This window comes from Balaenoptera borealis (assembly GCF_965194805.1).
Source record: "Balaenoptera borealis genome assembly, chromosome: 6".
In the NCBI taxonomy this organism is placed as follows: Eukaryota; Metazoa; Chordata; class Mammalia; order Artiodactyla; family Balaenopteridae; genus Balaenoptera; species Balaenoptera borealis.
The window spans coordinates 55,423,218-55,436,200 of NC_138863.1; the positions used below are offsets into that span (position 1 = coordinate 55,423,218).

Consider the following 12,983-nt stretch of genomic DNA (forward strand, 5'->3'; position numbering starts at 1 on the left):
TCTCACGTTTTCCTAAACACGACTTTGACTTTCTTACCTGTCTGCCTTCAATACCCTCGTCTTCTTATAGCTTTCCCAGTCCTCTCCTTTATATCTCCCTCCCTCGCTCATTCTCTCTGTGTTTCTATTCATACTCTATTCTGCTCTTTTGGCGATTAACAAGTAGCTTGCAATCTCGCTGTCCATTCCTGTATTATTGCACTTTTATATAGCTCATTTATAATGATTTAACTTTTAATGTACTTAAATCTTGCCCCAGCTGGCTTATAACTCATAGAAAATTGGAGCTTCAGGTCAGTGTTTGTCCTTACAAGTTGCTTGGCACCGTGTCTTGCCCACAGAATAAGTAGTTGCCTTATTCTTTTATTGACGTGATTTGACTCCCGCAAGTACTAACGGACCATTCATAAAACGTTGAATTCCTACTTCAAGCAAGAGCTGGTACATATTGTGAATATACATAGATAATTTAACTCTTCAGTTAGGTAAAAGTGAAACAAACAAAGCCGGACCCTCACTGTCACATTTAGACTCGTTCAGTGACGGTTCGGCAGCGCGAGGCTTTAAGCCCCTGCGAGAATTGCGATTCCGTGGGATTTGGGAGCCAATCAGCGGTGCCGATGGAGCTCCGCCTGCCACTGGCTGGCGTCTGCCCGGAAGCACATGCAGGCCCGGTTTTTCACTGCGGCCTTCGAGGCGCTGCAGCCGCCGGACCGCCGGACTTGGGGCGCACACTTTGGCCGAGCAGCCGCAGAGCTGACGTTAAAGGTTCTCTGGGGAAGCGGAGGACGGAGCCGCTGGCCCTGTGGTAAGTATGGGCCTAGCTAGGAGGGGGTGAGCCGGGCCCTCATGTGATCTGAGCACCGGTTGTGGGCCACGATGCAATTTGGGCCTGGGTTCACTCAGAGAGGCGGATCCAACCGTTTGGTTAGTAAGAAGCTCGCCTTAGCCCCAGCCAGGTGGGGCCTGGGTATCCCTAAAAGTGCTACAGAATACAGTTTCTAGAGAGGGACCTCTCTGCAGCCTTTCTAATTTATGAGTGGGACTGATTTTGAGTCGAGCCTTCAGCCCATGTTGGCAGAAGTCAGCCTCCACATGGAGGTGGTGGCATGGAGGAGTCCATATTGGGAGTTTGGAAAGCTGGATTCTTGTTCCAGTTCAGAGGTTCAAACACAGCAGCTTAGAAAGGGGAAAGGCTATAGACACCTGTGTGTGTCGGGGGGCGGGGGGATGTGTGTTCATAGACGTCAAGTGATTCACCCAGGGTCACATCTTTGTTATGCACTCCACTGCAGTACTTTTTTCCATTGCAACATGCAGAATCCCACTTAATTTTTTGAAGTCTGTGTAGTATTCATCTTTAAAATATTCTAGTGAGCTTCCCTTTCCTCTTTCATCACTTCAATTATTTGGGTTTTGTAAACTTCGAAAACTTTAAGGGTGTCTTGATTGTTCTTACCACATTCCTCTTTTTATGGGCAAAGTTAGAAATGACAATGGTATGTACCAGTATTAAAAAGTTTTTCACTTACTCCTCTTTAAGTACTGTCACTCAGTTTAGCATCTGCAGTGTGTCAGACATTATGTTCAACACAGGGTTGCCTAGATCACTTTTAGAAGGGAATTGTTAAAATTGAAAGTCTAGGATTATATATTTAAACCTCTCACCTTTCACCGTCTCTCTCTACTTCTTACCAACTTGTGACTTTAAACAAGCAACTTAATCCCTGTGGGCTTCATTTTCCTCATCTGTAAAAATAGAGATATTAATAGTATCTATCTCACATGGCTGGTGTGAGGATTAAATACATTAATAATATATAAAGGGCTTATACTATGCTTGGCACGTAGTAAGCATGTGAAATTGTTTGCTACTCTTAGCCTGGTCTGTTTAGCTTTAGAATTATTTCGTTTTTGGATGAGTGATCATTCTCATACCAGATGTCATATCTTTGCCTATTTCAGTGAGATATTTCTTCTTAATTACTAAATACTAGTAGAGTGCCAAATGATTATAAGACAAAGTGAATTCCCTTGATATCCTTCCTAGTCTTCCTGCCCCCTCCCTTGCTGCCATTGCTGCATCTACTGGTTTTAATGCACTTTGAAGAGGGGTCGTAGATACTTGCACAGCAGTGATTAAATATGGCAGCAGTGTTTTAACTGTGTTAAATACTGGTAGTTTGAACAGTGACAATGTATCAGTGTATTTTCTTATAACTGACTTGCATGTAAAATCTATGTGAGTAAAGATATTTGTTTTTTCCTTTTTTTAAAAAAGTCTAGTTTTCTGAATTACCAGTAAAATTTAATTGGTATAAGAATCAATCTGATCTTTCTGCTTTATATAAAAATTGGAAAGAAAGTTTCTTTAGTTAGTACTGAGATGACATTTTGTTTTTATATTATACAACTTTATTGTTATAGTGAATGCATTTTGCTAAAAGGCCATACGTTTGTTTTTGTGACTGAAGTTTTCCTCTCTATGGCCCTTGTTCAAAGGCTCAATGAATTCTGTACCTGTACAGAGAGTTGGTAAAACTCACACAGGTAGAAATTATTGAAGTTTGGAATTTTAAAGTAAGCTTCTCTTGGATAAAGTGTGTTTTCTTGCTTCCCTTTTTATCAGACCTAAAACACTGATTAACAGCTGAGTTGTTTTGGATACTGCCCAAAGGAAACTTCTGTCTTCCCTTTAAGTGTATTATTGACAGTGATTTGGGTTTCCACATAGATTTTAAAAAGTTAGGAAGATAACTAATTTTGCAAGTTACTGTATATGAAGTACTAGCCTCTCTCTGAGTAATAGTTACTTTAGTTAAACAATACTGTTTTTCAGTATTGTCAGAATAACAAACATTTTCTAGTTCTCGGTTGAGTTTTGAAGGTAAAAATATGCTTAGAACTGTACTGTCAAGAATTAGGTATTTTCATTATTTCTGTAACAGTAACTCTTATGTGGAATCCATCCCCATTGCTGCCTCCCCAGCAACCATTCTTTAAAGAATGCAAACTGCAGGAAAACAAAACCCAGGTACTGCATTCATTAGCATTTCAAACTACATTTTTTTCAATAAGTTAAAATTATTTTAGTTTTTATATCATTTTAGATGGAAGAGGCATTTATTTAGGTACATAACAGAGTTTTTGGCAGTCTTTTTTTAAAATTGTTTTTTATCATTTGTAAGAATTCTTTATTTTATTTATTTATTTATTTATTTTTAAAAATTTATTTTTGGCTGCCTTGGGTCTTCATTGCTGTGCGTGGGCTTTCTCTAGTTGCAGTGAGTGGGGGCTACTCCTCGTTGCGGTACGAGGGCGTCTCTTTGTGGTGGCTTCCCTTGTTGCGGATCCTGGGCTCTAGGCACGCGGGCTTCAGTAGTTGTGGCATGTGGGCTCAGTAGTTGAGGCATGCGGGCTCTAGGGCACACAGGCTTCAGTTGTTGTGGTGCGCGGGCTCAGTAGTTGTGGCTCGTGAGCTCTAGAGTGCGGGCTCAGTAGTTGTGGCGCACGGGCTTAGTTGCTCCGCAGCATGTGGGATCTTACAGACCAGGAATCAAACCCGTGTCCCCTGCGTTGGCAGGCGGATTCTTAACCACTGCGCCACCAGGGAAGCCCCGAGTTTTTGGCAGTCTTACCAAAATATCTTTAGGCAGAATTTATTGTGTATATCTATCACTGTGTAATAAAACCTTCCTTACTTAGAACCGTATATTTTCTACTACATGTACTAATGCTGACTGAACTCAGTAATGTTTGATGGTTTTTAGGTAATGCTTGATTTAGTCTGGTAGATTTGTTTACAGCTGAGAGTGTAAGGTAAATAGGAAATTATGTATTACATGTAGCTTTCTGTGGCCTCATTTCTGTAAGATATTTTATAGTTTTGTCTATTATTGCAGGCATGTAAATAATCATAATAAATATCATATTTAATCACCTTTCCAATTTGTTATGTGATTATTTTTAAGTAAGGGAATACCAATTTAGATATATGTGCTTCACATCATTGTTTGTACCTCTACTTTTTGGAAGTGAAAAGAAAAATAGAATATTGTTGACTTAGGTAAATTACTGTAATTGTCTGAAGGCTGAAGGAAAACCAGGCTTATACCAACAGCAGTTTCTGAAGTAGCAATGGCTAGAAATTCAAAATAAACCTGATAAGTGAGATGATTCTTTATAAAATTGGATGCTATAATATGTTTGTGTTTTTGAGCACTCAGAATTTAAAGCATGTCTGCTTTAAATTATATTTTGGTTTAATATCACTAGTATTCACTTCAGTCAAAGTGATGAAATTCCCTTTTATCCAGCCTTGCAAATCTGATATTTTCTTTGGTCTGTGGTTTAATGTTTCATTGCAGAACAAAATGGCAAATGCTGAGGCAGGCAAGAAGATCTTTGTTCAAAAATGTGCTCAGTGCCACACAGTGGAAAAAGGTGGAAAACACAAGACTGGTCCAAACCTCTGGGGCCTTTTTGGCAGAAAAACAGGGCAAGCACCAGGATTTTCTTATACCGATGCAAACAAAAACAAAGGTAAAAACTAGGCAATTGTTGGAGAGAACCAGAAGCTTTGTAGCAAAGAAGAAGGCACAGGATTTGATATAATAATTTCCTAATTTGCAGAATTAAAAATGAAATCCACATGTTTATATTATGGAAATATTGATTTATGTCATAAGATCTGTGTTTGGATAACTGGTCATCTTTTTTTTTTTTTTAATAAATTTATTTATTTATTCTTGGCTGCATTGGGTCTTCGTTTCTGTGCGAGGGCTTTCTCTAGTTGCGGCAAGCGGGGGCCACTCTTCATTGCGGCGTGCGGGCCTCTCACTATCGCAGCCTCTCCCGTTGCGGAGCACAGGCTCCAGACGCGCAGGCTCAGTACTTGTGGCTCACGGTCCTAGTTGCTCCGCGGCATGTGGGATCTTCCCAGACCAGGGCTCGAACCCGTGTCCCCTGCATTGGCAGGCAGACTCTCAACCACTGCACCACCAGGGAAGCGCCTGGTCATCTTTTTGATCAGAGAAATTAGCAATCCTCTGTGGCATAAATTTTTTGCCTATACAAGGAACTTCATTTTATGCAATACATATATCTTGAAAAAGCATGAGCTAAATTAAAAAAAATCAAATCATGTTTTAATGGCATAATGGCAATTTTTTATTTGTAGTAGTGATTCTTAGCAGGGTGTGGGGAATGTTATATAGTTTGAAAAAGTATATTCAATCATTTCTTTGTTGGTGGAAAGTGTGTAGATGACAGTTAATTTTAGGATTGAAATTCAAAATGGTTGCAAGAGACTAATATCTTTGCAAAGCAATTTATTACTCTTGGAGATATCTATATCTCTATATATTTACGTATATAATTAGCATTCACTTAAAAATAGGGTACAACTCTATTTTTTAAGCTGTTCTTGGTGTACAGAATGGACTTGAGGACAGGGTGAGTGGGGAAGGGTAAGCTGGGATGAAGTGAGAGAGTGGCATGGACATATATACACTACCAAATGTAAAATAGATAGCTAGTGGGAAGCAGCTGCATAGCACAGAGAGATCAGCTCGGTGCTTTGTTACCACCTAGAGGGGTGGGGTAGGGAGGGTAGGAGGGAGACGCAAGAGGGAGGAGATATGGGGATATATGCATACGTATAGCTGATTCACTTTGTTGTACAGCGGTAACTAACACAACATTGTAAAGCAATTTTACTCCAATAAAGATGTAAAATTAAAAAAAAAAATTGTTCTTGGTATCTCAGCATTTCTTACAGGCCCAAATTTCAGATCACTACTACACCACTGTTTGGAAAGGTTTTTATTTTATGTTGTTTTGTTTTATTTTATTTACTTTTCTTTCTATTTTTCTAATTGAGATGAAATTCACATAACATACAATTAGCCATTTTAAAGTGTAAAATTCACTAACATTTAGTGTATTCACAGTGTTGTACAATCACCACCTCTCTTTAGTTTCAGAACTTTTTCATTATCCCAGAAGAATCCCTGTACCCATTAACTAATCACTTTCCATATCCTCCTACCCCCATCCTTTGGTAACCACTTACCTGCTGTCTCTATGGATTTGTCTACTCCAGATATTTCATATAAAGGGAATCATGTAATACATGATCTTTTATGTCTAGCTTCTTTTGCTTAGCATATTTTCAAGATTCATTGAAGTTGAAGCATGTATCAATACTTCATTCCTTTTCTATGGCTGAATACTATTCCATTGTATGTATATATCACAATTTGTTTATCCATTCGTCAGTTGATAGACATTTGAATTGTTTCCACCTTTTACCTATTGTGAATAGTGCTACTATGAACGTTTGTGAAAAAGCGTTTAAGTCCCTGTTTTCTGTTACTTTAGATCTGTACCTAGGAGTGGAATTGCTAGGTCAGTTAACTACGTTTAACTTTTTGAGGAAAGGTCAGATTGTTTTCCACAGTGGCTGCACCATTTTACTTTTCCATCAGCAATGTAGGAGGATTCTTATTTCTCTGTATAGTCACCAACACTTGTTCTTTTCTTTCTTTTTTTTTTAATTGCCATCCTAGTGGGTATGAAGTGGTGCCTGGTGAGTTTGCTTTGTATTTCCTTAATGATGCATAATACTGAGCATTGTTTCATGTGCTTGTTGGCCATTTGTATATTTTCTTTGGAAAAATGTCTGTTTATATTCTCTCCCCATTTTTTATTTGGGTTGTTTGCCTCTGTTGTCAAGTTGTAAGGTTTTTTATGTATTCTGGACACTAAACCCTTATCAAATAAGTGACTTGCAAATATTTTCTCCTATTCTGTAGATTGTCTTCATTTTTTAAAATAATATCTTTTGATGAACAGTGATTTTTAATTTGTATGAAGTCCATTTATCTATTTTTGTTGTTGATGTTGCTTGTGTTTGGGTGTAAAATCTAAGAATCTATCATGAAATCTAAGGTCATAAAGATTTACCCTATGTTTTCTTCTAATAGTTTTATAGTTTTATCTCATATTGATATTTAGGTCACTGACCTACTTTTAATTAAAATTAATTATCATTAATTTTTTATATAGAGTGAGGTAGTGGTCCAACTTCATTCTTTTGCATGTGGTTATCTAGTTTTCCTAGCACCATTTGTTGAAGAGATTCTTTTACAGTTGAATGGTTAAAAATCATTTTACAGCCTTGTTGAAAATCAATTGGCCATATGTGTTAGGGTTTACTTCTGGACTTTCAATTCTCTTCCATTTGTCTGTACATCTATTCTTATACTAGTGCTACACTGTTTTGATTACTGTAGCTTTGTAGTAAATTTTGAAATTGGGAAGGATGAGCCCTCCAACTGTGTTTTTATTTTTCAGTATTGTTTTGGCTATTCAGGGCCCTTTGCAATTCCATGAGTTTGAAGATCACCTTTTCCATTTCTGCAAAAAAGGCCTATGGAATTTTGATAGAGATTGCATTGTATCTGAAGATTGCTTTGGGGAGTATTGCCATTTTAACACTATTAATGTTACATTCTGTGAACATGGGATACCTTTCCTATTATTTAGGTCTTCTTAAATTTGGCAGTATTTCGTAATTTGCAGTGTGCAAGTCTGTCACCTCCTTGATTAAATTTATTCCTACCTATTTTATTCTTTTAGGTACTATTATTAATAGAATTGTTTTTAAAATTTCCTTTGCAGATTGTTTACTGCTTGTGTGTAGAAACAGCTGATCTTTGTATGTTGATCTTGTACTGTGCAACTTTGCTAAATTCATTTATTAGCTCTAGTAGATTTTTTGTGGATTCTTTACAATTTTCTATATAGAGAATTATGTCACCTCTGAATAGAGATAGTTTTAGTTCTTCCTTTCCAATCTGAGTAGCTTTTATTTCTTATTCTTCCCTAATTGCTCTGGCTAGGACTTCCGGTTGAATTCTGAATAGCTCTGGGGAAAGTGAGCATCTTTGTCTTGTCCTGTTTGTTTTTTGGTTTCTTTTTTAATTTATTTATTTTTGGCTGCGTTCGGTGTTAGTTGCTGCGCATAGGCTTTCTCTTGTTGCGGCAAGTGGGGGTTACTCTTTGTTGCGGTGTGCGGGCTTCTTGTTGCGGTGGCTTCTCGTGTTGTGGAGCACGGGCTCTAGGCGTATGGGCTTCATTAGTTGTGGCACACGGGCTCAGTAGTTGTGGCTTGTGGGCTCTAGAGTGCAGGCTCAGTAATTGTGACGCATGGGCTTAAGTTGATCTGCGGCACGTGGGATCTTCCCGGACCAGGGATTGAACCCGTGTCGCCCGCATTGTCAGGCGGATTCTTAACCACTGTGCCACCAGGGAAGCCCCTTTGTCTTGTTCTTGATCTTAGGGGGAAAGCTCTCAGTTTTTTACCTTGAATATGGTGCTAGCTGTGGGTTTTCCATAAATCCTGTTTTTCATGTTAAGCAAGGTCCCTTCTATTGCTGGATGTTTTTATCATGAAAAGGTGTTGGATTTTGTTAAATGCTTTTTCTGCATCTGTTGAGATAATCATGTGTTTTTTTTTCCTTTTGCTCTATTAATGTGGTATATTATGTTGATTTTCTTATGTTGAACCATTCTTGCATTCCTGGGATAAATCTCACTTGGTCATAATGTGTTATTCTTTTAATAGTGCAGTTGGATTTAGCTTGCTAGTATTTTGTTGAGGATTTTTGCATTAGAGATATTTGTTTTTTAATTTTCTTGTGATGTCTTTATCTGGGTTTGGTGTTTGGAGAAATTTTAAATATAAATTATTGGCAGCTGTAAGTCCTCTTCATAAGTGATTTGAATTTAGTATTTAAAAATTTCTTAATAGGTTTTTTAGTGCTTGTATAGACTAAAGTACCTTATTTGATTGAGCTTTGCAGACCATGTTGCAGGAGAAAGGCTTTAATAAGGTGAGTTGGCATCTTGTGCATTATTTTTTATTTTTGAGTGCACATATAGTAGCTTACACTTTGTCAAAAGAGGGATTCTACTTATTTCAGCCTGTGTTAATGTTTCTAGTAAGATAGTGTTTGCAGTTGGTTTCAGTCTGTTGCGGTTTTTGTTTGTTTGTTTTTGTGAAACTTATACAGGCATACCTTTATTACACTTCTCAGACGTTGCAGGCTTGTGGCAACCCTGCACCAAGCAAGTCTCTCAGTACCATTTTTCCAACAGCATTTGCTCACTTTGTGTCTCTGTCACATTTTGGTAATTCTCACAATATTTTAAACTTTTAAGTTATTTTACTTGCTATGGTGATCTGTGATCAACAGTCTTTTTTTTTTTTTTAACATCTTTATTGGAGTATAATTGCTATGGTTCTTATTATGATTGCAAGATGCACTTTACTTTAGCAACAACCATCAGGAAACTTTGAAAAAAACAAAGTTTATTACTCACAGATCCTGGAGGGTACACAGCATGTATGGGGCTACCCAGTGCGGTATCAGGTAGAAAGAGAGTGTGGGCTTGGGGTTTTGCTTTTATTGGGGTTGAGAGTGGGGTGCCTAGGGTTTTGTGGGTTCACTCTTTATTGGTGAATTTAAAATATAAAAGCAGGAATTAAAGCATGGGAAGGGAAAAAGCAAGCCAGTCAGTCAAATGGTCAGTTATATGGGTCTACCTTTCTGAAGAAAGGGAACTTCATGGGTGGGCATCCTTACTCTTTACTTGCATAGCTGGCAGTGCATTTATTCAAGATGGATGTATTTGAAGGGGATGCCTCAGCAATTAAAAGCTTAATGTCCAGCACTTACATTACAATCAAAAAGGCTAATTGTCAGTTACTTACACTACAGATAGATAAGATGTAAAGAAATTTTTGTTACCTAGAATTTTGGGGAAAGAAACCTTATAGATAGTCAAATGGCTTGATTAAAACAAAGTTCACACATGTCTAGATTGTCAGTTTTTTTGTGTATGTGAAAATAAGATACTTTTCATTTTCTCAAAGCCTTGAGAGCAATACAGTTTAGTAGGGTGGAGAGCTGGCAAAGCCATTTGTTCCTAGACTTGGGTGTCCAAGCAAACTAGGATGGCGTGGGGAGTATATGGTAAGTCTGTTTTAGAGCACTACTGCTACATCTTAGCATTTGAGGATGGTAATAGTTTCCTAGGGCTCCTGTAACCAAGTACTATAAATTAGGTGGCTTAAAATAGTGCAAATTTATGGTTTCGTAGTTCTGGAGGCTAGAAGTGCAAAATCAAGTTGTTGGCAGGGCCATGCTCTTTCTGAAACCTGAGGGCAATCTTCCCTTGCTTCTTCCTAGCTTCTGGTGGTTTGCCAGTAAACTTGGTGTTTTGGGCCTACAGCTGCATAACTCTAGTCTCTACCTTCATTGTCATATTGTCCCTGTGTGTCTCTGTCTTCACATGGCCTTCTTACAAGGATACTAGTAAAATTGGATTGAGAGACCTATCTTACTCAGTGTGACCTCTTTTCAACTTAACTAAACACACCTGCAATGACCTTATTTCCAAATAAAGCCACATTCTGAGGTACCAGGGGTTAGGGTCTCAACATAACTTTATTCAGGGGACACCCACAATAAAGGACCACATACATATCAAATAAATACATAGATAATTGATAAAAATACTTATATTAAAACAACATGGAATAAAATTTAATCTTTGTCAAGTCAAGGGTGTTTATCACTTTCTTAAACATCAGTGTAGTTGTTAGTAATACAATATCATTGTATTTAGTATATGCAGAAATGCTGGTTAGTAGATATTCTATAATAAAGAATTGTCGGGCTTCCCTGGTGGCGCAGTGGTTGAGAGTCTGCCTGCTAATGCAGGGGACACGGGTTCGAGCCCTGGTCTGGGAGGATCCCACATGCCGCGGAGCGACTAGGCCCGTGAGCCACGCTACTGAGCCTGCGCGTCTGGAACCTGTGCTCTGCAACGTGAGAGGCCCGCGCACCGCGATGAAGAGTGGCCCCCACTTGCTGCAACTAGAGAAAGCCCTCGTACAGAAACGAAGACCCAGCACAGCCAAAAATAAATAAATAAATAATAAAAAAAAAAAAAAAAAAAAAGAATTGTCTGGTCTTTGTCTCAGGTTCCTGGGAGGGATCTCTGAAACCTTGGAATTTCCCAGTGATAGGAGCATCTTTGTTACTCAGGGTTGGGTTCTGGGACTATAGCCTGTGTTTATGCTAATGAGATGACTTGTGGTAGGCTCCTTGATAATTTCAGGATGGGGACTGGGCAAGCTGGAAAGGCCAACCATGTAATTAGAGAATTGGGGCTTTGGGCTAGGTGATATCAATCTGACCTCCAAGGATAGAGGACAGGGGCTGGAGATTGAGTTCAAGCACATGGCTAGTGATTCAATCAATCATGCCTATGTAATGAAACCCCAATAAAAACTCTGGCCACTTTCAACTGAAAGCTCTACTTGAGCTTCCTGGTTGGTAAACACATCAATGTACTGGAGGGGGATGAGTCATGATTCTACAGGGCCGGGGCCAGGAACCTCTGTGTTTGTGACTTTCCCAGACCTCACCATCTGGGTCTCTTCATTTGGCTGGTACTGATTTGTATCCTTTATAGTAAAACTGTAATTTTTAAGTAGTGCTTTCCTGAGTTCTGTGAGTTGTTCTTGCGAATTATAAAACCTAAGGGAGTCCTGGGAACCCTTAAATTTATAGTCAGTTGGTTAGAAGTTTGGATGGACTGGGGACCCTGAACTTGCCACTGGTGTCTGAAGTGAGGCAGTCTTGTTGTGGACTTTGGGGTCTGTGCTAACTCCAGGCAGTTAGTATGAGAATGGAATTGCATTTATTGCAGTAGGATTTACAATTGATAGACTATTGAATAAATCAGTCTTAAACTTGCATTTATTGTGTGCATTTATATGGCTCTTTAACTTTTAAAGTAATATTTTTCTATAGTGTCATTTTATTATTTTATTATCCTATTATAAGAGCAGTCAACTTTTGAAGTCCTGATTTTTAGAACAGTTATAACCTAATGTTTGTCCCTCTAGCTGCCAATATTTTAAAGACTTTTGCTTATTAACATTGATTTAAAATCATATTAAAGCTTATTACAAATATATCTTTTATTATAGGTTTTTGTCAAAGATAAAAGGCTGTATATGGCTTGGCTTTAACATTATTTAATAATTAGAAATAAAATTTCCCTGAGTCAGATTGTTTAATTAATATTTATGACTTATTTGGGGATATAATATTATTATTTGTTAGTTCTACTAATGAAATAAGAATAATAAGTAGCAGAATGAAATTAGACTCTTATTGTTCACCACTGACAAAAATTAATTTGAAATGGATTAAAGATTTAAACACAAGACCAGAAACCATAAAACTTCTAGAAGAAAACGTAGGGAAAAGTTCCTTGACATTGGTCTTGACAGTGATTTTTTGGATATGACACCAAAAGCACAAACAACAAGAGCAAAAATAAATAAATGGGACTATATTAAACTAAAAAGGTTCTGCACATCAAAAGAAACAGTCAACAAAATTAAAAGGCAACCTACTGAATGGGAGAACATATTTGCAAATCATATATCTGATAAGGGGTAAATATCTAAAATATATAAAGAACTCATACAACTCAATAGAGAAAAAACCAACCAGATTAAAAAATGTACAGAGGAACTGAATAGACATTTTTCCAAAGAAGACATATAGATGGCCAACAGATACATGAAAAGGTGCACATCATTACTAATAATCACGGCAATGAAGATGAGATTATCACCTTACACCTGTTAGAATGGCTTTTATCAAAAGACAGGAAATAGCAATTATTGGGAAGGATGTGGAGGAAAGGGAACCCTTTTACACTGTTGGTGGGAATGCAAATTGGTAAGCCACTGTGGAAAAAATATGTAGTTTCCTCAAAAAGTTAAAAATAGACCTACCATATGATCCAGTAATCCCACTTCTGGGTATATATTCAAAGGAAATGAAAACAGAATCTTGAAGAGATATCTGCACCACCATGTTCATTACAGCATT

The 12,983-nt window shown here is 37.8% G+C and overlaps 1 protein-coding gene across 1 annotated transcript in view; it reads left to right on the top strand.

The window, feature by feature from the left end:
- The first annotated feature begins 3,690 nt into the window (after positions 1 to 3,690).
- Positions 3,691 to 12,983, top strand: part of LOC309630433 (cytochrome c 2) — a 30,256-nt gene continuing 20,963 nt past the window's right edge. The window contains exon 1 of the mRNA XM_082395678.1: positions 3,691 to 4,542. Coding sequence (XP_082251804.1) covers positions 4,173 to 4,542 — 370 coding nt within the window. The 5' untranslated portion in view covers positions 3,691 to 4,172. The remainder of the gene's footprint in view (positions 4,543 to 12,983) is intronic.